At 40.4% G+C, this 27749-nt stretch overlaps 1 protein-coding gene and 1 long non-coding RNA gene across 4 annotated transcripts; one reads left to right on the top strand and one right to left on the bottom strand.

Annotated features, from left to right (window-relative positions):
- On the bottom strand, nt 1-23069 carry PRDX4 (peroxiredoxin 4). Of its 3 annotated transcripts, XM_045050627.1 has the most exons (9): nt 22640-23069; nt 19975-20121; nt 16361-16478; nt 13517-13633; nt 10966-11088; nt 6229-6359; nt 5182-5216; nt 976-1022; nt 1-113 (listed from the first exon to the last, which is right to left on the bottom strand). In XM_045050627.1, the coding sequence occupies exons 1-9, from the start codon at nt 22836-22838 to the stop codon at nt 110-112; spliced, it is 921 nt and encodes a 306-aa protein (XP_044906562.1). In that variant the 5' UTR covers nt 22839-23069; the 3' UTR covers nt 1-109. The 3 variants fall into 3 exon arrangements, with proteins under 3 accessions (XP_044906562.1, XP_004000406.2, XP_044906563.1); XM_004000357.6 differs by lacking the exon at nt 976-1022 and having other exon boundaries at nt 22640-23067; XM_045050628.1 differs by lacking the exons at nt 976-1022; nt 22640-23069 and having other exon boundaries at nt 19975-20305.
- LOC123383339 lies at nt 20467-27749 on the top strand. Its single transcript, XR_006592934.1, has 3 exons — nt 20467-20559; nt 20961-21124; nt 27044-27749. It is a non-coding gene; the product is annotated as an uncharacterized LOC123383339 (long non-coding RNA).

The raw sequence follows: 27749 nt of genomic DNA, 5'->3' as shown, positions 1-27749 counted from the left end.
TGGTAGTAAAACGGTGAGCTTTACTGAGAATTGTCGAGCATGGTAACGTGAGGAAGTATTTTTCAGTTGACTTTATCAAAATACTTCAGTTTTCCAGCTGGATCTGGAATTATCTGTTAAAAGAAAAGCAAATTACTCATTTTAAAAATGTTATTTTTTGTTGAAGTATAATTGATATAAAGTATCCTGTTATTTTCAGGTATATAACATAGGGATTTGATATTTTTATACATTATGAAATGATCCCCACAAGAGGTCTAGTTGCCATCTGTCATCACACAAAATTATTACGTTATAGACTATATTCCTTGTGCTGTACTTTTCATGTCTGTGATTTATGGATTGTATAACTGGAAGTTTGTACCACTTAATCCCCTTCATCTATTTTGCCCATCCCCCAACACAGCTCCCCTCCGGCAACTGCCAGTTTGGTCTCTATTTTTAATAGTCTGGGGTTTTGTTTGTTCATTTGTTTTTCTTTTTAAAGAGTCCACATAGAAGTGAAACCACACGGTATTGGTCTTTCTCTGACTTATTTCACTAGCATAATACCCCCTAGGACCATCTATGTTGTTGTAAATGTAAAGACTTCATTCTTTTTAATGGCTGAGTATACTCCATTGTCTTTATACACACCACATCTTCCTTATACATTCATTTCTTGATGGATACTTAAGTTGCTTTCATTTCGTGGCTATTATAAATAATGCTGCAGTGAACACAGGGGTACATACATCTCTTAAAATTGGTATTTGCAAATTACTCATTTTAAAAGCCAAAGTGCATCATTACTAGTCTGGCATGAGTTGCCCATCTCTTCACTAAAAAAGATAAACTATGATTTTTGTGTCCCAGATTATATCATGTATAAGGAAAAACTGGATTTGTCCTAACTACTAATCTCAGCTATCCAAAAAGGCAAATAATTTGTTAATAAATTAACATCTGTACTCAAGCATCCCCCAATTTACTTACAGATCTTCTCTTGGCCACCAGGCTTTCATGACATCTTCAGGTTTGATCTAATTAAGTCAAACACATTAAGGGAGCATGGCTACAGATGTTAATGTATTTTTTTAAACTTATTTTTCATGTTTTATTTTTTGTCTTTTTTGAGAGACAAAGAGAGACAGAGTGCAAGCAGGGGAGGGGAAGAGAGAGAGGGAGACACAGAATCTGAAGCAGGCTCCAGAGCTGTCCGCACAGAGCCCGATGCGGGACTTGAACCCATGAATGTGAGATCATGACCTGAGCTGAAGTCAGACACTAAACCGAATGAGCCACCCAAGCGCCCAGATGTTAATGTATTTTTAAAGTCATCTGCGGATGAAATGTGAGTATGCCACAACCTGAAAGGCAGCAGTGTGTTCAAATGGATTTTTAATTTTTCATTTTCTTAAAAATAATTGACATATAAGAGTATGTGTATTAAATTATTAGTGTATTAAGTTAGTGTATTAGTTTCACGTGTATATCATAGTGATTCAGTATATACATTATGAAATGTCACCACAAGTCTAGTTACCATCTGTCCCCATACACAGTTGTTACAATATTACTGACATATTCCCTATGCTGTATTTTTCATCCCCATGACTTATTTTATAACTGAAAGACTACTTCTTAATCCCCCTCATGTATTTTGTCCATCCTCCTACTGCTGTCCTCTCTGGCAGTCATTAGTTCTCTGTATCTATGAGTTTCTGTTTTTTTGTTTTTTGTTTTTGTTTTTTTTGTTTGTTTTTTTTTTGTTTTTGTTTTTTAGATTTTACACACACACACACACACACACACACACACACACACACACACACACCTCACGGTATTTGTCCTCCTCTGACTTATTTCACTAGCATAATACCCTCTAGGTCCATCCATGTTCTTGCAGATGGTAAGATTTCATTCTTATTATGACTAATGTTCCATTGTATATATACTACACATTTTGTATCTGTCAAATGGATTTCCTGGAGGTTTGGAATTGCAACCTTTGAATCTCAAACTGCAAAGTAAAAAAAAAAATACTCAAATATGACATGAGGTATTACCTTCAGTAACTATTCAGTGAATGTACAAACACTCTGAAAGAAAAAAAATGTTCCCTCTTTAAAAGCATCACAGCCTTAGAAGATTAGATTTTTTTGAAATTTCCAATATAATTTGACCTCACATTAACTATGTTATTTGATAGTTACAGGTCAAGTACATCTATCTCTGTACAAAAAGTAACCTATTGTAATCAGTTTACTGTAGTTTTATACGCATTTTCTTCAGAATTTTTCTTCAGCATATAATATTACCTAATTTTTCAGGCATCATTTCAAGTATTCTGTGTTTGCCAATATATAACGTCTCTGCATTTAAATTCAATCTGTAAGTACTTGTAGAATAACTACTCTGTGCCAGTAGTGTGCTGGGCAGTGGGGTGTACAAGGATAAGGACATTAAAGTTTCCGCCTTTGAGGCTTGTACAACCATGTGGGGGAGGATGTGCGTGTACACGACAGCTTTTGCTGCAACGCACAATATGATCACGTATGACACAGGCCGTGACTGAATGGAGGCTGAGATGGCATCAAGGAAGGCGTCAGAGTGAAGGTGGCATTTATGTGGGTCTCGAAAGACGAGAATAATTTGGAGAAGGGAGAAGCTATTCCAGGCTAAAGAGCTGAGCAAAGGCACACAGGTGTGAAAAAGCAGGGCTTATTTTGGGACACACTGAGTGGTGTCACACCGAGGGAGCGCAGCGTGCGTGCGTGCGTGCACCGTAGGGAAGAGGGCCTGCGACAGGCTGCTAGATAAGAACAATGCCAAGTATGTGAAGTTGGGCCCACGAGTCCTGGAGGGCTGCTAAAAGAGTCTGCTTTAGAGAGCGACATGCTCTAGGGGGAAGAGAACCTGAGGTCAGGGCAACCCATCAGGAGGCCTGTGCGATACACAGGCGAGAACTGAAGGGGGCACAGGAAAAATTCATCTCTTTTCAAACTACCCCAAACTAGCTGCCACCCTCACCACAGTCACCAAAGAGGACACATTTGTCACTTACTTCGCTGTGTTCCAATTCTCCATGGCACGTGACACCGGTGTCCCTATTTCCTTCCTTGCAGCCCACCCAATTCCTGCCACACAGGCCCTCTTTATGTTTCCTGAACATGCTAAGCTGGTTCCTGGCCTCAGGGACTTGCCCTTGCTTTTCTTTCTGCACTGCTCTGTGCTTCACTCACTCCGTCTGTTCACTCACGTTTCAACTTAAATGTCATCTTTGAAGTCTTTCCTGACCACTTAATCCCCCAGGCCAGACACTACCCCATCAACTCTCATCATCGTGTTTCTCAAAGCATTTGCCATAATCTAAAATTAGCATTAGAATGTAACTCCAAGGGTGGACTTTGGCTATGGTATTCACTAATAAATACCATCTGCCCATTGTAATAGTTTGAATAGTTGCCATACAGCAGGTGCTCCAGAAATGTCTGTTCAAAGAACGCTCGTAGAATCAGAGTAGAATTGTGGTTGTTGGGCTGGGGGTGGGGGAAATGGGGGGATGCCAACCGAAGGGTACAAGCCTTCAGTTTTAAGATAAGTTCTAAAAATGTAATATGCAACACAGTGACTATAGTTAGTAATACTGTTTTGTGTACTTGAAATTTGCTAAGAGGGTAGACCTTAAGTGTTTTCACCACACACGAAAGAAGGTTATCTTGTGAGGTGATGGATTTGTTAATTAAGCAGACTGTGGTAACAATTTCACAATGTATGCATATATCAAATCATCACTTATACAGTTTAAATATATATAATTGTATTCGTCAAATATGTCTCAATAAAGCTGAGAATAAAAAAAGAATGCCCGAACACAGTATGTGATAACATAACTCATGGTTTTTATCACATTCTCAGAGGGTTTGTGGACCCTCTAAAACTTGATCAAGTGGATAGTCAGTATGTTTTCTGAAATGTAAAATACTCATCCTCTAATACCCTTCGTAGTTAATTTGTACTTCTTGGAAGTTCTTGCTGATCTCAGTACACGCCTGTGATTGACGGTGATGTTATTCATCACTCACTGTTGGTTTTGCTACAGGTCCAGGGGAACATGCCCCCTACTTTGAAAATCCATCCAGAAATGCTTTCTAAGGCTTCTCAGGTGACACCTGCAGCTTCTGATTCATATTTCTATCTGTAAGCCTCACAATCAATAACTGTAAACTAACCTGATGACTAAAGTACCTAGTGCTCAAAGTACCTTTAATGCCTAATTTCATATCTATCTTTGAGATCCATCAGATCTGTGTAAATAAATTGTACTGTAAATAAATTTGTACTATAACATTAACTCTGATCCCCAAAGGCAATGCTGTTTTGCAAACCCATCAAAAACAGGTTCAAAATCAGTGAAATGTTACTTTACTCAATCTGAGTTAGGTTATAGAGTGAATTTCTACCTCTCATTGTCTAGGATGAATAGTACTTTTTTGTTGGTGTGCTAAAGAAGAAAGTTTTACGGATCTGTATTTTTCTTTTATCCTAAGATAATGATTTCTTCCTCCAATGCTCTAGTATTTGTCAGTTTCCTAACTATAGTTTGTATAAAACTGTTGATCTTTAGTAGATAAACATGTTATTTTAAAAAAGTTCAGACTTTTTAAAATGTGTCCAAATTTTATTTTGGCCAGAGACTACTTCAGGGATTGTCTATAAATTATATAGCCTCCCTAAATGTAAGGATATACCTGTTTCGATCTTCCTTCAAATGATAAGGAGAGAAGCATTAGCTTCAATGTTATTTAAGCCAGATTTTCTCAAAAGTTTTTACTATAGACAGAAAGGTTTTGCTTGTGACTATTTTCTTTGCCCATAATGTGTAGGAAGAAATTCCATTTATGATCTCTAAGACCTCTGAATTTATTCTACCAGGTCTCCACTGTTCCCTTTTTTTGATGGTGTATTTCTCTGGATACTTGGCTTTAAAATTCATAGCATTAAATCACGTATTCTGCTTTCTGCAGTTTCAGCCACTCTCTCTATAGTCCAAAGAATGCCTGTACTCTTATGATTTCTGTCTATTAATATTTACTTCATTTACAAAATCAAGATAGTTCTATTACAAGGAGAGATTACCGTAAGGTTGGCATTTTTTTTCCCCCACCTATCCCCTTAACAGAAAAATGTTTGACTTACTGTGTCACTACCTGGTTTCCAACCAGCAGGACAGACTGAAAGGAACAAAAATTGGCAAAAAGGTTAAAAACAGATTTCACTTCTCTTCACAACTCTTGGCTTTTGTTTTTCCAAAATGAAACTGAAAATGGAGCCTATAATAATGAGAACGTTTCTAGGCCACTGAACACCTGACTACTGTTAGCTTACCTGTTTGCACCAAGGAATTTCAGTCACGGAGTTTATAAGCAGGTAGCTCATCTATTTCCATTTTTGCCAATTTTGTCTAGTTACATGTACACTATAAGAAACCGAGTTGAGCATTCCTCTAATAAAGTTGGAAGCTTTGGGAATCTGGTGAACTGAAAGGTTGGGGCATGGTAAAAATTTCTCTGAATTTACCGAAACTTGCAATATAAGCTTCTCTTCTGTTTTCTGCAGTATTTTGTAGTGATGTCATAATGTGCTGTTTGCCAAATGAGAGTTTAAAATTACTAGGAAAGTGGGATTTCCCCTTTCTGTGAAATGCACCCTTATCCAGGCACTGAGTTACACTTTGGAAAGGAATGTGTAACATATGTTCCACTTTAGCAAAATCTGACCTTTTCTATTTAGCTACTGCAAACACGTGCAGTGAAAGGATAAACTTCTAGATTACTGGTGTGATACCGAATAGCTGAGGAACAAAGCTAAATCAAATCATGTAAACATGAAAATAAAACCTGTATTAGTAAATACTGCCAGACAGGCACATTTTAAAGTTTACAGAAACCTAATTTGAAAAATTGCAGTAGCAGAAACTTTTCTCTTTGAGCCCATCCAAAAGGACTGTGCAAATAATGAATATTTTTGCATTTTACCCTGTAAGTAGAATATATTAGTGATATTTTGCTAAAAGCACTTTAAATAATAAATGGATCTGCTCAAAATATCAGGTAATAATTTGAAAACAATCAGAAGACTTTGGAACCATCCACATTACTTTTTGAGTAAGAAACAAAATTAATCATGCCATAATCTCTCAAATGAAAAAATCAAAAGGCTAAGATGTTTAGAAGGAAAGGGTACCTTCTCCATGTTTGTCAGTGTACTGGAATGCTTGAACCAAACGCAGTGTCTCATCCACTGATCTTCCCACAGGAAGGTCATTCAGAGTAATTTGTCTTAGGATCCCTTTGTCATCAATAATGAAAAGGCCTCTGTAAGACACAAGGGTGGTACAGGTGAGGTCATTCAATCTCAATTAAGACAAGTATTAGTTCATGTGAATCCCTGTGCCATCCACACAGAAGGAAGTTATACAGAACCAATAACATGCTACCTATCTTCCTGACTGGTACAAAAAACACAGGCAAATACAGCACCCCCCTGCCTCCCACACATACCTACTGTATAATTTGGGATTATCATTGTTAAATGGTAGCTTTAGAAATTTGTTTTTGTCTTTGAAATGGACTGTTGTATTTCCAGTCAAATCTTCACAAGTACTAGGTTTGGGATTTTACTGCACTGTAAGTGAGATTATGAAATTACATAGCAAAGTCTTCCTCTGGGTGAAGCTGTGATCCATCTTTCTTATCTCTGACTCTTTAGAACGTCTTTGTATTTCCTTTTTCAATGGTGGAAAAAGACAGAGTCACCAAAGTTACCTTTCCCTCTAAATCTCTATATGTGTGACTCACTTTAATGGCCGAGGGAATAATTGAGTAGTTTAACCTAAAAGACCTGCCGAAATGGAGTGGTGTTGCAAGAGTTAAAGCAGACTAGAGAAAAACAAAAATTTCCAAAGGACTATTGTCTTTATTTCAGTCAATATGGATTACAACCCAATACTTGGTTTAGAGAAAGATCTCAGGTTAGTAGGGCTAATTGTTTGTGTATGAGTATTAAAAATAATAACAACTATTTTTAATAGAAGTACACAGAATTATATACCTCTTACATGAAACTTTATTTCAAAATCATATTAAACATAACTAAAATGTTCCTGCTTATCCTACGATACATTCTTTTAATGAGCACCACGAAGTCTGAACTAACTATAGCTCCGTCTCCTTGGACTAGGTCAACTTGGCCAAATGTGGGGACAAAACTATTTACTATTCATATGGGTGTTCTTTCGTGTAGCTACTTTTACGGTAGAAAACGGTTGTCAATGGTGATGAAGTCTATTCTGAAGTGAGCCTGAGCTGAAATTTTGAGCTTACTTCCGTAACGTACATCATACCAACACACACCACAGAGAAACAAACCTGCCCTTTCTTTGGTAGCAAATTCGAGTTCTGTTTTCTCTTTTAATTTTGCGAATTTTTATCTTTTGTAGACTTTGAGACGAAGACATTTGCCATATTTGGTATAATATATACATATGTCTCTTCCTCAGAGAACAGATAGGTCATTTTTATAAAAAAATCAGAAATTAAAATGACAATATGTATCTCAATAAGAACCTCAGAAACCAAAGGTAGCAGGGCAATGCTTTCAAATGTCTTTCAATCTAGAATTCTATACCTAGTGAAATTGTTAATCAAGCACAAGAACAGAATAAAAACATTTTCAGGCATGGAAGTCCTCAAGTATTTTACCTTCTAATGACCTTTTTAAAAATATTTTTTAATGTTTATTTATTTTAGAGAGAGAGACAGAGACAGAGTGTGAGCGGGGGAGGGGCAGAGAGAGAGGGAGACACAGAATCCGAAACCGGCTCCAGGCTCCGAGCTGTCAGCACACAGCCCGATGCAGGGCTCAAACCCATGAACTGTGAGATCATGATCTGAGCCAAAGTCAGATGCTCGATCAACTGAGCTACCCAGGCGCCGGTCCAATGACCTTTTATTAGGAAGCTATGAGGATGTGCTTCAGCAAAAAAAGAGGGATTAAATAAAGAAGTCAGGCATGGGAGCCTAAAAAGTGGGCATCCAACAGAGAAGAAGCGAAGCAAATTCCCAGGATGCTGGTGCGCAAAGCACGACGACAGCAGCTGTGGAGCAGGTCTAGAGAGTGGTCAGTCTGAACTCAAACAGGAGGATGGAGGTTTCCAGGAAAAACAAATGACATGAAAAATGTAGTATTTAGAGTGGTTACAATTAGCTGGGAAGTTTAGGAAGAATTAGTGATAGGTATATAGAAAACTAAACGAATGAAACAAAAAAGTAGTAGTTTATTAGCCACAATAAAATAACAAAAAGTTTACTAGAAGGGAAATGTAAACCCTAGGACACTACACTTAAGAGCTTAGCAGTGAACTGGGGCGCCTGGGTGGCTCAGTCGGTTGAGCGGCCGACTTCGGCTCAGGTCATGATCTCGCGGTCCATGAGTTCGAGCCCCGCGTCGGGCTCTGTGCTGACAGCTCGGAGCCTGGAGCCTGCCTCTGATTCTGTGTCTCCCTCTCTCTGACCCTCCCCCATTCATGCTCTGTCTCAAAAATAAATAAACGTTAAAAAAAAAATTTAAAAAGAGCTTAGCAGTGAACAATACTTATATAAAAAAAATAAATACTGGCTTAATCCACAATTACCACATATTACACGGAAAGATAAGTTTGGGGATGGTGTAAGAAAGTACTACTTACCATTATAAATAATGTCAAAATTGATAAATTCAGAAAAAGTACAGGAGTTGGAAGTATGGAGATAAATAGTAAAAGCAGTAGCTAAAGAATTGAAAGCAGTTTCCTCCAGAAGCAGCACTAGGAGTAGGGAGGGGATTGTTGCTTAAGACAGTCTGACTTTTGGGGTGCTTGGGTGGTTCAGTCAGTGAGCGTCTAACTTCGGCTCAGGTCATGATCTCATGATTCGTGGGTTTGAGCCTCGCATACGGCTCTGTGCTGACAGCTCAGAGCCTGAAGCCTGCTTCAGATTCTGTGTCTCCCTCTCTCTCTGCCCTTCCCCTGCTCATGCTCTCTCTCTCTCAAAAATGAATAAACAAACAAAAAGACAATCTGACTTTTTTCAAAAAAATTTTTTTAACGTTTATTTTTGAGACAGAGAGAGAGCATGAACAGGGGAGGGTCAGAGAGAGAGGGAGACACAGAATCTGAAACGGGCTCCAGGCTCTGAGCTGTCAGCACAGAGCCCGACGCGGGGCTTGAACTCACGGACCGTGAGATCATGACCTGAGCTGAAGTTGGACGCTTAACCGACTGAGCCACCTGGGCGCCCCCTGACTTTTAAAAACTATGTGCATGTATTTCTTTGATGAAAATAAAAAATGTAAAAAGAAACTACAGAATAGCTAGTATTAGATAATTTTACTCGGTTAGTATTCAAAGAATTACAAATTAAAAAAAATTATTTTGAACGTTTATTTTTGAGAGAGAGAGAGCTAGTGAGTGAGCGAGCAGGAGCCGGGGAGGGGCAGAGAGAGAGAGAGAGAGAGAGAGAGAGAGAGAGAGAGAGAGAGAGAGACAGAATCTGAAGCAGGCTCCAGGCTCCGAGCTGTCAGCACAGAGCCCGACACGGGGCTCCAATTCACGAACTGTAAGATCATGACCTGAACCGAAGTCGGACACTCAACCAACTGAGCCACCCAGGCGTCCCTAAATAATTCCAAATTTTAAAACAGCTTCAATCTTTTTAGTGGCATTTTACTTTCTGTGAATTAACTTAGTAATAAACTATGAGAGGAGAAAATATTAAAGACTTGGCGAGTAGAAAAAAAGAAACTATTGGTAGTGACACATGATATAATATGAAGGAACCTTGGAAACATTGTGCTAAGTGAAAGAGGATAGTCATAAAAAAGCACACAGTGTAGGATTCCATTTATATGAAATGTCCAGAATAGGCAACCATAGAGACATGAAGTAGGTAAGTGGTTGGCTGCCCAGGGCCAGGGTTGGGGGACTGGGGAAAGGGAGAATAACTGCTAAGGGGTGTGGGGTTTCTTTTTAGAGTAATGAAAATGTTCTAAAATTGACTGTAGTGATGGCTGCACAACTCTCTGGGTCAACTAGAAACCCCGGAATAGTATGCTTTAAATGGGTGAGTTGTGTGTGAATTACATCTCCATAAAGCTGTTATAAAAAACAGAGGATTATAAAATACTGACATCTTCACATAAACATTTTAAAAAAGAAACTATTCTCACTGCAACGCAAATTGACACTATAATTATAACAAAATCACAGCTGTTCTAAAGTTGCCCTTTTTTCAAAGACTTACAGTGGTGTTTTCTTAATTTTTCCCACTCCTCAAGGCACAAGCCTGCTAAATACTATGATACTTGTATTTGGAAAAACCATTACTGGCATCATTTTAGAAATAGAAAAGAGGAGAAAGAAACATAAGGAGTTTGGGTACTGGAGTTCGAGTGTGGGCTCTGCCATTAATTATTTAACTTTGGCTAAGTTCATAGAATTCTATGAATCTGTTTATCTGTGAAATGACAGAGCTTCCAGCTCTAACAGTCTATGATAACTCACAGAGTTTAAGTAGGGCACTCGCCAATTATTTTAAAACACTACAGGGGCGCCTGGGTGGCGCAGTCGGTTAAACGTCCGACTTCAGCCAGGTCACGATCTCGCGGTCCGTGAGTTCGAGCCCCATGTCGGGCTCTGGGCTGATGGCTCAGAGCCTGGAGCCTGTTTCCGATTCTGTGTCTCCCTCTCTCTCTGCCCCTCCCCCGTTCATGCTCTGTCTCTCTCTGTCCCAAAAATAAATAAACATTGAAAAAAAAAAATAAAACACTACAACATTTTTGCAAATAGAGCAAATAATACCTCTTGCCTTGCATCTTCTAACTCCATTTTAAGGAGGATTACAAATATATTTGGATTTGTCCTAATATAAAACCACTGAAAGGTACCTAAGAGTATGGCCCGAGTCCTCCAGATATACGCCATAGTCCTTTGAGATTTGATGATTCAGATCTGAAAGAAGTGGAATCTTTATTGGCCCAAGTCCTCCTTGTCTTCGAGGGGTATTAATCCTGTAACAAACAGAACATTTACCTCTCAGAGCTAAGCAAATGGCATGTATCCAAACAGCACTCTTTCTCTGCAGACACATACAAATGAATGAACGCACAACACACACATTCTTTCTCTAATGAAAACAGGCTAATATACATTCTATTTTTTGCCTTTACTCCCCAGTTAATATGTTCATTTCTTTTAAACACTAAATATGGAGATACATATCACATTTTTAATGTGTTGACACAGTGTTTTTTATCTATATTCGTAGACATTTAAACTGTTTCAGTTTTTCTTTTGCTTTTATAAACACTGCCGGAAACATTTCTGTATTCTCAGCTTTGTACACCTGTCTGATTAATTCCTAGAAGAGGAACTGATGGATCAAAGGATATACACTGTCCTAAGTATAACCTTAGAATTGTGATCACAAGACAAAACCTTGAGAAGAACAATAAAACTAGATAATATTTTAATATTCTGAGACACAAAGAAATGCAAAGTCCATTTAAAGCAGCAAAGTAAGTTAGTTACAAAGTAAGACACATCAACCTTCAGATTTAGGTATTCTTTTTTTTTTTAAGTATTCTTTTGAAACCAGGGAAAGTCAGCTGGTGTCCCAATGGGAAGGCACTGACATAGCAGCTGGAAAACAGGGAAATACTGCTTCAGATGTCTGCAGCCCCAGTTCCGATACCCAAGTAGAAATTTCTGGTTGATATGAATCCTATCCAGCTGAGACTGCAACCCCCCAAATTCCTTGAGAAACCAATGCCAAATTATTTGGGATGACATAAGTTTTTCCTTAGTGGATTTGTGTTGGAACCTACAAAGATTTAGAATTACTACAGAAGTGTCAAAGCAAATTAAACCCATGGTTTTCGCTTTGTGATTCCTATTGAAAATGTGTAATGTGAAATTTTATTCAGTTTATAAATTGTAAAGAAACATTTAAAATATTTTTTTCAATGTTTGTTTATTTTTGAGAGAGAGAGAGAGAGAGAGAGCAAGAAGGGGTGGGGCAGAGAGAGAGGGAGACACAGAATCTGAAGCAGGCTCCAGGCTCTAAGCGGTCAGCACAGAGCCTGACGTGGGGCTTGAACTCATGGACCGTGAGATCATGACCTGAGCTGAAGTAGGACACTTAACCGACTGAGTCACCCAGGTGCCCCAAGAAACATTTTAAGTAGTAAAAAATAGTAAAGAAACATTTTAAAAGGATCTAAAATATATTTGCAAGAATTATTACTTAAGTTTTGGAAGTTTTATCTCAAAGTTGAGATAAAGGAAATAAAATATATTAAATATGTAACTGCATTTAAAAATACTTGAGATAATTACTTAAGAAAATATAAATTGTAGCTCCTGCACCAATTAATATTTTAGTTATATATGTGTATATATAATTATAAATACAGGAAAAGATGTTTTGAATTTTTCACTTTAATGAATTGAATATTAACTTTTAAAACCAAAAATATTTCTGTACCATCTTTATTGTGCATAAAATTTTGTGCACAGAATTTTGGACATGCAAAATTCACATAAACACGCACATTTCAGCTTGTAAAACATACTGCCTAATTGCTCTCCAGAAATGCTAAACCTACTGTGTGTGTGGGAAAAGAATGACACCTTTGTCATCACTGGATGAAATTTTTCAATATTTGAAATCTTGGCCAATCAGGGAAAAAAATGGCATCTCTTGTCATTTTAATTTACAATTCTTTGCAATTAATTAGGTGAAACACCTTTTCACATTTAATGAATTAAAAAATTATTTACAAAATCAAGAAAATCATTGCTTCTTGAAAAATAATTATAAAAACTATTTTGAGTTTGACTTAGTATTAGACAACTATATGAGAAAAATGGAATTATAAGGAATTTTTTTTCTTCCAGTTTAAGGCTACCCAGTTTGTCATAATAAAGTAATCATACATTTCAGTGGTTTCTGCTGAAACCATTGGATATCTGCTGAAACCATATGGATATTATGTCTTTTGCACTGAACTTTTTTATTTAAAGAAAAAATTTTTTTAATGTTTATTTATTTTTCAGAGAGAGAGAACGTGAGTGGAGGAGGGGAAGAGAGAGACGGGGAGACACAGAATCTGAAGCAGGCTCCAAGCTCTGTGCTGTCAGCACAGAGCCCGACGTGGGGCTCCAAGTCACAAACTATGAGATCATGACCTGAGTGGAAGTTGGACGCTTAACCAACTGAGCCACCCAGGTGCCCCTGCAATGAACTTTTTTTTTCCACTCTGGAAATGTCCTATGAAATCTGTAAGCACTTTTACCATAACTTCATTGAACTAGCAGCTCTCAGATAATTCTATTTCCAAACTGATAACTATCTTCCTGTCACATTAAGAGTTGTCTGCCCATAATTTAAAAGTAAATCCATTCCTTTTCCTACAAATCTAAGTGTAAGATACTGACCAGGCCAAATGGGTAAACTGTGAATCGACAGAGCATGCTACGACTTCAGCGTCGATAGATCTGAATTCTTCAATTCTGTCACCAAAGGCGATGATTTCAGTTGGACACACAAAAGTGCTGAAAGTTAAAAAAAAAATATATCGGTATTCTCAAAATACGCATGTACCTAAAGTTTCAAATGACTTAGTTGTTATATACACCTTTAGCATATAAAAACACATATTAAGAACAACTTCAGGGGTGCTTGGCTGGCTCTGTTGGTAGAGCACGCAACTCTGAATGTCACAGTTGTGAGTTCGAACCCCGCATTGGGTGGAGAGATTACTTAATAAAATCTTACAAAAACCAATTTTTATATATGAACACTGTCAAGATGCAGCTGTTTAAAAGACTGCCATTTGATCACATATCATTTAATTAAGAAAAGTATATTGCAGAGTTCCCAATTACATCTCAATGAACTGTATTTTTATAACCTAATGGATCGGTGGTCAACCAATATCCCCTTCTCCCTTACGGCAGCACCTCCTCTCCCTTCATTTGCTTTTATTTAACAATGATTTATATAGTGCCTTACAGCTTTCAAAGATGTATACAAATTTTACATCATTCCCTTTTTTAAATATTTCTATACCACCCCTATGAGCTAGATGCATGATGTTTATTTTAGAGATGAGGAAATCTCTTCCATCCCCCTCCCTTTCTTGATAAGGTCCTCTTCTACCCTGTCTCCCCATCCTGTTGTCAGAAGGGCATGTTTAGAGAATATTACCTCAGGGTATTATTTTCCAAACCATGGTAGGGAATACTGAAGCCAATTTACTGAGTTCTAACTAACATTTTAAAAAAGTGGAATAGAAAATACGAGAATACATTATATACAGTAAGGGTGTTATGAAACATATGTATGTACAAGTGCATATATATGTGTGTTCAGGAGTGATATTAAAAATATTTAATAACCTTAACTCAAAGTTGGCTTTAGCTCTGGAGGTTTCTTGAAGGGACCAGGTGGGAGGGGACTGGGAAAGTGGCTATTTACCATCTGGTACGGAAGTGTTTCAGTACTGTAATGAGCATGGCTGTACTGGTGCTTACAGACTGAATGTTACCCTGTATGTACATGGAGTGTATTGGGCGGCAATGAAAACTGTATTTCATACTGTGTGTCGTGGTCAAGAAAGTTAGAAGAACACAGACTTAGGGGACAAATTCCTACCACAGCCCAAAGCAGGCTTTTCAAATGTTTCAGTTGTTCAAATGTAGAACTGCCACATGCAAAGCAGACAGTTCTAATGTAGATGTTATCTCTGGAAACCTAGGCTAAGATATATATATTTTTTAAATTTTTTATTTTTGAGAGAGAGAAGCACAAGTGGGGGAGGGGCAGAGAGAGAGGGAGACACAGAATCCGAAGTAGGCTCTCTGACAGCTCAGAGCCTGACGCGGAGCTTGAACCCACAAACCGTGAGATCACGACCTGAGCTAAAGTCGGATGATTAACTGACCGAGCCACCCAGGCACCCTGATATGTATTGTTTTGAAAGTATTTATTTATTTATTTATTTAGAGACAAGAGACAGCACGAGCAGGGAAGGGGCAGAGAGAGGGAGAGAGAGAATCCCAAGCAGGCTCTGCACTGTGCAGAGCCTGACGGAGGGCTCGAACCCATGAACTATGAGATCATGCCCTGAGCCGAAACCAAGAGTTGGATGGTCAACTGACTGAGCCACCCAGGCGCTCCTATGACATGTATTTTTAACATATTCCAAAAGGTAGGTACGGTCAGCCCCTGCTTTCCTTCCTATTATTCAAAGAAATGCTATGTAGAGACACATTTATTCAACTTCTTAGTGAAGACAGAGAAAAAGTTCTGACTGAAAACTGAAGGGTTACGTATATGACTTCTGTGCTTGCAGATTGTGGCAAATGCCCGAGAATTCTTCCTTTCTAACCAGGCCCAATCTGGCATTACATAGAAACAGAAAAAAGTGATCTTAGCTCTTTGCCCCAGAAGGCCATTGGTAACATCATGTTCTATATGTCTTATTCATTATGGGGTTTTAAGTAACACTGGCAGAAACAGGATATTTGTCTGCTAAGTTAGACTAATTTCAAAATTCACGTGTAGCGTCATATATATTCAACAGACGTGTTAACTTACTCATTTTAGAACATGAATTTAGTAGGCCTATCATTTTTATATATTAAAATTTCTACTTCTGGCTTCTATTAGAAATTAAGTTACATCATACACTGTAGCTAGTCAGGCCATTGATAAGACTATAGCTGTAAAGAGTATTTGAGTCAACTTTCTATCTAAAAAGTACTCAATGTCAGAGTTAAAGAGAAAATTCCCCCCAATAACCATAATTTATATTAGTAGGCATTATTCCTCAGGCATATGCAGTATTTTCAGGAAAACATCCAAATCACAGGAAAGCAGTATACACAGCAAAGAATAAATATTATAAAATCATAGTTAAATGGCATCAGTATTGTAAAGGGCTAATTTTCTAGTTAACAGAGATACATTAAACAGACTTGTGGCACAAGTCTAGCTATTAATTGCTTTCTAAAATATTCATTTTCTTGCCTTAGCAAGAAGCTTTCCTTTCTTTAATGATTACGTTACGATAACACAATCATGTAGATTTAAGTATAACGTATTGGGGTCAGTGGGTTATGGGTCTGAAATACATGGCAGATGTTACCTTCTTGAAAAAAATTCATCTTGGCTTGCCTTTTAAGAACCAAGAGCTAAATTAAATAATTTCTATTTGATGTTCTCGAATAATGATTGATAATGACTGACGTTTTACTACTTGTACCTGTATTACTTACAAATCAAGGGGGTAGAAGAAAAAAACCAGGTATTTCCCACGATAGTCAGTTAACTTGAGCTCCTTGAACTCTCCATTTATCACAGCTGTTCCTTCCCAATAAGGCGCTGGCTTGGAAACTAAGAAAGAAAAATATATGAAGTTCTAGAACAATGAGAAAATCGGTGAGAGGACAGAAAGACATCTTCAGGAAATTACTAAAAATCAAGGATTCTAAACCTTTGGACCTCTTTAGCAGTCTGGTGAAGCTTATGGACTTTTTCTAAGAACAGTGTTATTGAATGCATAAAACAAAATATATAGAATTACAAAGGAAACTAATTACATTGAAATGTAATGATGAAAATAATAAAAAGCAAATTGGTGATATAGTAATGCATGTACCCTTTTATTAACACTTTAAAACTGCAAGATCTAGCAGTGGTCTCATAACTGTCCAAGATAATGATGAGAGTAAATTTTGTTTCAGGATACCTGCAATGATGTGGCAGAAGAACATCTGTGATTCTCTTGGCAACAGGTATAAGCAAGTACTGCTAAAGCTAATATGATTTGTTGCTGATGTTTATAATGGAAGGAAATGCTAAATTTCAGTTGGAGGTTAGTGAAACTAAAGACTTTGTTTTTCTTTTTTTTAATCTTTATTTTTCAGAGAGAGAGAGAGGGAGAGGGAGAGAGGGAGAGAGGGAGGGAGGGAGGGGGGGGGAGAGAGAGAGATTGAGAGAGAGAGAGAGAGAACACGAACAAATGGTGGAGGGGCAGAGAGGGCCAGAGAGAATCCCAAGCAGGCTCTGTGCTGAAGCCTGACACGGGGCTCCTTCTCACTAACTGTGAGACCACGACCTGAGCCGAAATCAAGAGTCATATGCCTAAGTGACTGAGCCACAAGACTTTGTCTTTTTATTTATGCTCACAGACCCCATATATTCCATCCCTGCACTAAACCCTACTGGATGCTTCACTATATAGCCCCTCCAAGTTTATAATTAGATTATCCTTTTTCTAATTGTAGTCTTTTAGATGTACTCATGTAAATGTTTGTCCAGTTTCTCACATGCACACAGAGGACCTGCTGCCACACTCTGCAAATATGTCAGGTGAGAAGTGTAAAATCCCAGACCACGGGATTATTTTCCCAGGGGGCTCTGAAACAGGAGACACCCCTTAACAGTTTCAACTGACCTGACGGAAACTGAACAGTCTGTGCTGCTCTCTTGTAAGGGCATGCTGTAATTCTAGCCAACATGACGTACCTTCATCTTCTGTTAACACGTTCACAGGGCACTTAAACTTTCATAACCATTACATACACTGAAGTCAATACTTGCTTCCAAGTTTGACTATAAGGTTCCTAGAAAGTAAGGCTTAACAATAGTCAGCACTTTTGATCACTCTGAAAATAGAGACAAACTTAAGATGAATTTCTCTGCAAAGTTAATATATAACACATGATGATTTATCTTGAGCCAGCAGCCTACCTCATATAGATATCCTGATCTAATTCGGTAAAGGCCAGAAGGGAGAAGTGGATAGGAGAAGGAAAAGTGGATAGGAGAAGGAGAAGGATAGGGAAAACCAAATTTGAAAAATAATTTTTTTCTGAAAATTTTGATCTTGGAAATTTTGGGGTTTTGACTCAAGAACTGCAGTGTTCTAATAGTTTTTTTTGATGGCATCTTTAGGGTTTTGTATATGTAGTATCATGCCATCTCCAAATAGGGAAAGTTCTGTTCAAAAGGAAAAAACTCATCAATTTCTAGGGCAAAAAGACTGCAATTACTTTATTAAGATCTATAAATGGAATTCCCAAAGCAACCCCTTGTATTTGTTAAAAAACAAAAATTGTCCGGAATATAAATGGCAGAGTTAACAAAGAATCTGGCAAGTGCAGAGCAGTAAAGAAGAACGTTTAAATTCCTTCTTCCCATATCCCCCATCAATTTAACTACTGTTAACATTTTGATGTGTTTTTTTCCATTCTTTTTTAAACACACAAATTTGGATCATGTTGCACCTGATTTTAAAAAGGGACCAGCAATGAGAACTGAGTAATATATGGAAAGTGTTGAATCACGGTATTGTACACCAAAAACATATAACTCTGTATGTTAACTACACTGGAATTAAAATTAAAAAGGGAGGGAATAGTAAGTCATGAAAGGCTTTTCATGTTACTGAAGTTAATTCAAAATTATTTAAAATTTAATGGCTCTATAATATTCTTTTATGAGTAAAAGTCCTCATAGCTTTAATTCTAGATAAGCCTACATGTGACACGGAAATGTGGCAAACATCTAAACTTTGAAAAAGTAAATCTATTTAAAGGGAAAGAGAAATCTATTATTACCATTCATTTGCTTCTATGAGCAGACCTTGATGGGATTTGTTTCCTATGGGAAATTTATGTAATGCCAGTAAATACTTAACTGACTGACATATTTCAAAATATCTTCCCAAACCAAGTAAAAGCAACAGGACTTGTAAATACTTTGATTTTTAAAAGTGCAAGACTGGCTTTTTAAAAATAAAAATCTAAAAGTACCTTTGTTAACTTTCAGTAGGAAAGAACTGCAAATGTGTAAGAAGGCAAAATAGTTTTTCTCACTTCTCACTCCCACTCCATCCTAAGTCAAAACAACATCCCGTTTTACACTGGGGATTCGTAATCGTGAAGCTTCACTTTTGTCACTGAATACAGGCATGAAACAGACTGTAACGGAACCAAATATACATCTACAGAATTGCCAAGTGATCCATAGTAAAAACTGGTTATTTAAAAGCAAGCCATAGTCTTTATCCTTTAACTCCTGGCCACTTCTTTTTGGCCAGTCTTAACATCCAGATGCAGCAGGCCACAACTTTCTCAGTATCTATTTAGTCTGACGTGTCCTTCCTGAAAGTGGTCATTAGTTGTGTACACTGGACAGAAATACAAATAATCAAAAGCCAAACTGGCAGGACACAAATTTGCCACGTGGTTTATCATCAACCCAAATGCATTACTTCCAACCTCGGTTTTTCCGTTTTCCTACAAAGAGCCTCCAAAGTACACCCTGTAACAAGCTCTTCATTTCTGAGAAACAAAGAATACCCATTACCTATACAGGTTTTGGGGAAGGTGGGTTTTAATATCCTTTATAAGATCCAATAACAGAAGAAGAAAGAAAAAGGAAAGTTTTGCGCTCCTGAGCATTTTGGTTAGTCACTTTTCTGTTTAAACTTTCTGCGAACCATTATTCAACTTCTCAACATATTCTTCCCTGAAATAGTGCTTGAAAATAGACACGATGTGCTGCTGGCACTTTTCGATGTTTGAGGAAGCGTTTCAGTTTGCACAACATCCTGATGTCTACAAACTCGGCACCCCTCCTTCCCTCATCTGCGGCTTTGGGGTAACCACCACTTCTTCCAAAATCTGATTCGGGGAACCCCTCTCCGTCCCCCCTCCCCCAGGGAGGCAGGCCCGCTGGGGGACCTAAGGCCACCTAGAGGGTGCCGCCCAAGCCAGGCCCCCAGGTGGCAACCGAAACACGGGTGCACGTGTCTCCAGGCCCTCTCCACCTCCCGCTTTCCTATGCCACCCGTTACCCTCCCTCTTGGCGGGGCACCACCTACTCTTGGCTTTGCTGAGGTGCAGGGAGTGATCAGCGGCCGAAACCCGGGACGTCTCCCCTGGGTACACTTGTCCACCCGCGTAGAAGTGACACTCTTCTTCGCGTGTTCGGGGCCTCTCCTCTGCCTCCCAGGCCCGCAGAGCTCCGGCTGGCAGCAAGAAGAACAGCAGGGGCAGCATGAGCAGTCTTCGGCTCCGGCCAGAGGCCGGAGTGGTCGTGGCTAGCGGCGGCGGCAGCGCCTCCATGACCACGCGAGCGCAAACACACGTCCCTAGGCGCGAGCGCGACTTATCCCGCCGCCAGGCGGCTACAATCCGCGCCGGACGCCCGCGTGAGTCGGGGCGCGGCCTCGCGAGACCTGCTCCGCCCCTCCCGCCCCCCTGCACCCGCCCTATTCCCGGCTCCCCCACCCCCCGCCCCCCGCCACGTGGGCTCCAGCCCCGCCTGCTCGCCCCCAGCTGGCGTTTGCGCTTGCGCCCCAGGGCGGGCCGGGGCGAGAGCTTACTTAGCCAAACTCTGGGAACCAAGGCCGCTCGGAGGCGTCGTACGTGAGGGTCCTGAAGCGCCACTGCCCACCTCCCCCGCGGTACAGTTTTCTATATCCTTCCACGCCCATCTCTTTCACAGAGCCTCACCGTCACACACCACCCTAAAGTGAAACTAACCTATCTGCCTTTGAATGGCTCGCATTTTATACTTCGAACAGTTACTTGGTTTTCCCTTGAAGTGATGGGTTTGTGAAAAGTGCCATGACTATCCACTCTAGCTGCAGCACTTTTAAGTCCCCAGAAAACTTGGAGAAGAGAGATCTAGCCTTTTACTCTTCTCAAGCAGGAAAGGGCAAACCGGAGGTTTGGTGACTTAAAGTTGTCTCAAAGGTGTTTTGTTTTGTTTTTAAATTAAGACTTGAAAAGTTCCCAGAAAAGCAGACTTTTCTCCCAGCACAGTGTTGTTCCGTCTTCTGATAATTACCCCATCATATTACAGGAGGATCCCGTCTATTTTCCTGCGAGCTCTTGGCATCTTTCTGAAACCCTCAGAAGTCACGGTGTTTTGCCTCTGTTACACTGTCAAGCTCCCTGGGGTTGAAATCGATGTTTAATTCATCTTTTGTTTCCCAAGGCACCTGCACTCTGCGACCATTTGCTATTGTAAGCGCTTGATTTTCTAAATGACCCCTAATGTTCCCAACAGTCTTAGTTTTCAGATGCTTTGGCATATTATAGCTGCTACTTGTGACAGTCCTTTGAGGCAGATAGGAAACCTAATTTTTCCAAACTCAAGCCTTACCCCCAGTCCAGCCTATTATATACCTCGGAAGAGTTTGAGTTTGATGGGAATAGGGCTAAAGGTTCCTGGCATCCTACTCCCTCTGCTGCTCCTTCAGGCCCCCAGTCCCTTCCCCTGCCCCTGTCCGCCCCTCCCCTTCTCCCGCCCCCCCCCCCTCCCGCACTCCCGCGGGTGTTTGCGCTTGTGCTCTGGGGCAGGCCTCGGCTGCCACGTGGTGCCCAACTCCAGGAAGACTGCTTTGTGGCGTCCATGGTGAGTGGTCTCCCGTCTTCCTGCCCTCCTTCCCGCCTGCCTTCAGCATTGCTCATCCATGCAGGCCCAGGTCTTCGGAAAGCTTCGCTGGAGATGGTCTCCCACCATTGGTGAGCTGGTGACTGGTCTTCTGCAGTCAGCGCTGCTTTAGATCCTCATCCTTTGGCACCCACCTAACCCACAAAGCTTCGCTACCGCGCGCCATCCTGTCTCCTCACCAAAAGCTGAAATGAACCATTCTGCTTTGGAATGGCTTGCATTTTATACCTTTAACAGACATTTACTTTCCTTTTCCTTGGAGTGAGCTGGGTGAATAGTGATCACTCCCCTCTCCTGTTGTATCCCTTTTCAGTCCTGGGAAAACTTGAAGAAAGGTCTAACCTGAAAAGCAGTATCTCGAGACTATTTATTCTTTTCCAGTGGGAAAGGCACTCTTTCAGCAGGAAGGGCACAGAGGTGACTTAAGCTTGTCTCAAGGTGTGTATAATTTTTAAAAATTAAGACTTGGTAAGTTCCCAGAGAACCCTTTCTCCCAGCACAGCGTTGTTCCATCCTCTGACAATTGACCCCATCACTCACCCATTTGCTAGGATGGTAAGTGAGAACTGGGGGGAGGAGACATGAGGTATACCAGAAAGACAGGGGCCACTGGCAGCCCTTATGCCCCCTGTGAGTCCTGTCTTCCTGTGAACTCTTGTCATCCTTCTGAATCTCACAGAAGCCATCCTAACAGTTTGTCTTTCCTCTCCTAGACTGTCAGCTCCCTGGAGTTGAAATTGATGACGAATTCATCTGTTTCTCAAGGCACCTGGCACTCTTGTGAGCACTTGACTTACTAGTATGTGTGCTGCCAAAGTGAGCACAGCACTTGATTTTCTAAATGACACCTACTATTCCTAACTGCCTTGGTTTCCAGTTACTTTCACATATTATATCTTTGCTCCTTGTGACAACCCTTTGAGGCAGATAGAAAACCTTCCCTTTCAGACTCCTCTCTCACCCCAGTCCTGCCCATTGTATGCTTTGGTTTTTGTTTCCCAACACCCCTTTCCTGTGGGCAAAGGAGGAAAATATGAATCCACCTCCCTTTTCTGAGGTGGGGGTCTGGGGAAGCTTGTCCTTACCCATGACGTTGTCTGGCAATTCTTGACTTTCGGACGGCCCATGGGCAGGAGTCCTTTGACGAGGTTGCTCTCGTTGTTCCCATTCTCCTTCTCTGACCTCCTGTTCCACGTGGAAGGGGAGTGGGGCCCGAGGGGTTCGGGACAGATTCCCAGGGATTCGGCTCAGGCCTATGCCCCGAGGTCGGCTTCGGTGATCCATGTTGACTGCTAATCAGCCAACAAGCCTCAGAGAATTCTAGGCCCTAGGTTGGGCCTCTTAGTTTGAGAACTGGGAGAGGAAACTTGAGTGTTATGCCCTGGCACCTCTGCTCTGGGCTGAGCTGAGGTGCCCCAGTTGACAGCAGGGGCTGCCCACCAAGTGGGCCCCAGCGAACCTCCTGCCCACTGGAGAGAGTGGCCAGGTCGGCCAGCTCTCAGGCACCAGCTGTGCTCCTCTTAGTTTCACTGGAATCCCTTGGCAACTGGCATTCTGGGTGTCACTTGCCCTGTCCAATGATGTCTCCTGCCTGCCTGCCTCTTGTAGGCAGACACTATGCTGTCACAGTGGCAGTCACAAAGGAGCTGGAGGTGGGGGCCTTGCCCCCAAGGCACTGACCATCCAGCTGGAGTCAACTGTCCAGATTAATAAGACAAAACCCATCAGGCACAGAGGGGGTGGTTCTCTATATAGAATGCATCTCAGAAACACCTGGGGAGCTTAAAAACATTCAAGTGTACTGACCAAGCCCTAGAAATGTTTATTTAAGAGGTCCTTTGTGTGTGTGGGGGTCCAAGTCATCTAGGGTTTCACAGGTTGTGTGTCTGGTTAAGAACCACCACTGATGGAGGGCAAGGGCACAGATTGTGGAGTCAGCCGAGTCTAGGTTCCTGTCGGAACTCTGCCACCTATTGGCCTTGTGGCCTTGGGAAATGTATGTAACCTCTCTGAGCCTGAGTTTCATCTGCAGATGGGAGGCATTAATATCTTTCCCATGTTGTGAAACTGCTATGCTATGAGTTTTATGATATAAATGTAAAACCTGATTAGGAATGTGGGCTAGACTTAGGACTCACTTCTTATGGATATGACAGGAGGAATGCTTTGTGATTTCTTAGGCTCAGTCATAAAGAGGATAGTTTCAGTCCTGTGCTTAGATTGCTCATTCTAGTGGAAGACTTTTTGTCCAAATTATTTTTGAGATAAAGTTCATAAAACATGTAATTTATCATTTTAAAATGTGTAATTCAGTGCTTGTTAGTATAGCCATCATGTTGTGCTCTGTGCTCACCACTATTTCCCATTGGATGCTCTTTCCTGCTTTGTCAGTGTTTAATTGGCCATACATTTGTGGGTCCAGTTCTGGGGCCTCTATTCTATTCCATCGGTCTATGTGTCTGTTTTTGTGCCAATACCATACTTCTTTTTAAAAATTCTTTTTAATGTTTATTTATTTTTGACAGAGAGAGAGAGAGAGAGAGAGAGCGCGCGCGCGCGCGCGCGCGTGCGCGCATGAGTGGGGGAGGGGCAGAGAGAGAGGGAGACACAGAATCGGAAACAGGCTCCAGGCTCTGAGCTGTCAGCACAGAGCCCGACGCGGGCTTGAACTCACAGACCGCGAGATCATGACCTGAGCTGAAGTCGGATGCTCAACTGACTGAGCCACCTGGGCACCCCGTACTGTCTTTTTTTTTTTTTTATTATTATTTATTTATTTATTTATTTATTTATTTATTTATTTTTTCCGTACTGTCTTGATGATTACAGCTTTGTAGTAGGGCTCACCACTATTTAATTCCAGAACATTTCCATCACCCCCCAAAAGAAACTTTAAGCTCTTAGCAGTCAATTACTCCCTTCCCTCTAGCCCCTGGTGATGACTAATCTGCTTCTGCTCTTTACAGATTTGCCTGTTCTGGACATTTCTTATTCATATAAATAGAATCTTACAATATGTGTCCCTTTGCTTCTGGCTTCTTTCACTTAAGTATAATGCTTTCAAGGTTCATCTGTGTTGTAGCATATATTGGTACCTCATTCCTTTTTTCTTGTGGTAAAATATACATAACAATACCATTTTAACCATTTTTTAGTGTATAGTTCAGTGACAGTAAGTACATTCACATTGTTATGCATTCGTCAGTAGCCTTCAGATTTTTTCATCTTCCCAAATTGAAACTATACTGATTAAACAATAAGTCTCCATTCTCTCCTCCCTTCAGGCCCTGGAAACCACCATTCTACTTTTGGTCTCTGAATTTGACTATTCCAGGTGCCTCATATAAGTAGAATCACATAATATTTATCTTTTTGTGTGTGGCTTCTTAAGCTTTGTGGGGAAATAGGTTCTACTTACATAAACAGTTTAGAAAAAAAGCTCAGGGCGGAAAGCCGCCACCACTGGGCGAAAGTGCCCGAGGTTAGCTAGTGAGATATTGTAATGGGATCACGAGTACTTTCCATATGATGCCAATATACTATTGCACTTTGATCACAAACTCCACTTGCGCCCCCAGACCCTTTGCTTCTTACACACACAAGTAAATGATTATTGTTGGTTGTTTTCTCCACGTTCACGTGTGTAAGATCTTGTTTTCTTCACAGTCGCCCGTGGGTGATATCTTGTGAGCTCAATAAACATGGAGATGAAACCCCTGCTTGGGGCTCTTGTCTCCCCCTGGACATTAGCTTCTCTCATATTCAGTGCTGTGTCCGCTCTCTTGCTAGACAAGAGAGAACTCCAGACTCATGGTTTGCGACAAAGTTTAATGGTTTCTGTGTTGTAGCGTGCATTGATACTTCATTCCTTTTAATGGCTGAACAATATTCCATTGTATGGATGTACTAATTTTGTTTCTCCATTCATAAATTGTTGGGTTTTTAGGTTGTTTATACTTTCATTCATTCATTCATTCATTCATTCATTCGTTTATTTACTTAAATCTCTACACCCAACATGGGGCATGAAGTACCTGAGGTCAAGAGTCGCATGCTCTACTCACTGAGCCAGCCAGGCACCCTGGTTGTTCATACTTTTAGACTATTAGGGATGATGGTGCTGTGAACATTCTTCTACAAGTTTTTGTGTGAACATATGTTTTCCCTTATCTTGGATATACGTTTAAGACTGGATTGCTGGGCTATATGGGAACTCTATGTTGAACTTTTTGAGGACCTGTCAAAGTGTTTTCTAAAGCAGCTGTACCATTTTACATTTATACCAGCAATGTGTGAGGGATCTGGTTTCTCCACATCCTACTCAACAGCTGGTATTGTACATTGTTTTGGTTATAGTCCTCCTATTGTGTGTGAAGTAGTATCTCATGGTGGTTTTGATTGGCACTGACCAAATGACTAATGATGTTCAGTACCCTTTCAGGTGCTTATTGGGGATTTGTGCATAGTCTTTGGAGAAATGTCTATTGAAATCCCTTGCTCATTTTGTAATTGGGTGGTTTTTCTTTCTGCTGTTGAGTTATAAGTGTTTATATATTCTGGATGATAAACCCTTTTCAGACATTAGCAAATATTTTCTTCCATTCTGTGGGTTGTCTTTCTACTTTCTTGACAGTAACCTTTGATGCAAAAGGTTTTAATTTTGATGAAGTCCAATTTATCTATCTTTTTTACACCTATGTTTCCTTCTAAGAGATTTATAGGTGGTATTTGATTATTTTTGAGTTATTTTGTATATTTTTGAGGTAGGGCTCAAAAATATTTTTTGAGCACCTACTATGTACCATACACTGTCATTGGGAGACAGCAGTAACAAAACAGATGTGTCCCTGCTATCATCGAGCTAAAATTCCAATAGTACTCACAGACCTGAGTCCATGGTCGTGTGAGTGCCCTGAACGCATATATGACCACATACTATTTCTGATCTGTCACTGGGGCCCAGAGAGTATGAGGACTGTGGGAGAAAGGCATGCCTTTGCATGGTTGGCAAAGTTGTGATATGGGCTGGAGCTCGGTGATGTTGGAGGAAATCCTTGTCTGAGACCATCGGACGGTTGCAGGTTCCTTGAGGGACCTCACAGTGCAAGCCCTGCCACACTGAGTGTCTTTCCTCTGCATAGCCACTTAGACACCCCTCGGTTCCTAGGTCTTTTGTGACCCATCCCTGTGTTGGGTAGCCCCTTGGCTGCTTTTCCTTTTAAGACATTATCAGGCCGCTGTCTTTTGTGGAGTCCACATCTGTTCCCTATAAACATAGGTTTTTCTGCATTTTCTGCCAGTTCAGTTTACATCTAAGGTTGTCATTTTATTGTCCCATCTGCTAAGGACAGTCCAGCCACAGCCTCTGGACTTTACTTGTGTGAGTCAGACACTAGTTCCTCTCATCTTCAACCTATAGGAGACACAAGATTTCTGAAACCTTTTGTCATTTGCTTGAGGTAGCAACATTTGTCCCTCTTTCATTCTAGGAGAAGTCATGCACCAAGTCATGAGGACACTCAAGCAGCCTGTGGAGAAGCCTATGGGAAGAAACTGGGCCTCCCACGAACTTCTGGCACCACCATGCCAGCCTTGTCACTGCACCACCTTGGAACCAAATCTTCTAGCTCCAGTCGATTCTGATGACTGTAACCCTGGTGACATCTTGACCATAGCCTCGTGCTGTGCCCTGGGCCAGAAGCACTCAGCTCAGCAGTGCCTGAATCTGTGACCTGCACAAAGAGTGAGTTTGATGAATCTTCATTGCTGTTTAATTTTGCCGTTTTTTGAAATACAGCTCACATCCATACAGTGATTTTTAGTATATTCATTGTTACACAACTGTTTCTGCTATCTTATTCTAGAACATTTCTGTTACCTCAAAGTGCTACCCCATACCTTTTAACAATCACTCTTAGTTCCCTCACTCTAGTGCATCACCTGACAACAACTAATCTATTATCTGACTCTAAGGATTTCCCTGTTGTGGGCATTTGCTATAAATAGAATCTTAGGATGTGCAATCTTTTGTGAATGACTTCTTTCGCATATATATCATAAAGTTTCCAAGGTTGATCCATGTTGCAGCACGAGTCAATCATTCATTCCTTTTTTTGTTAATGCTTATTTATTTTTGATAGAGAGGGAGAACGTGAACAGGGGAGGGCAGAGGGAGATACAGAATCCAAAGCAGGC

Source organism: Felis catus, chromosome X (genome assembly GCF_018350175.1).
Source record: "Felis catus isolate Fca126 chromosome X, F.catus_Fca126_mat1.0, whole genome shotgun sequence".
Taxonomy (NCBI): Eukaryota; Metazoa; Chordata; class Mammalia; order Carnivora; family Felidae; genus Felis; species Felis catus.
This window is presented reverse-complemented; position numbering and strand designations above follow the sequence as displayed.

Bases quoted from the DNA above. Each gene is read 5' to 3' on its own strand.
- PRDX4 (XM_045050627.1), bottom strand. From the start codon at position 22,838: ATGGATCACCGAAGCCGACCTCGGGGCATAGGCCTGAGCCGAATCCCT. The intron at 20,122-22,639 runs GTAAGGACAAGC...TCTTGCTGCCAG, and splicing joins ATTGCCAGACAACGTCATGG to CCGGAGCTCTGCGGGCCTGG. The intron at 16,479-19,974 runs GTAGGTGGTGCC...TTTCTTTCTTAG, and splicing joins GCACCTCAGCAAAGCCAAGA to TTTCCAAGCCAGCGCCTTAT.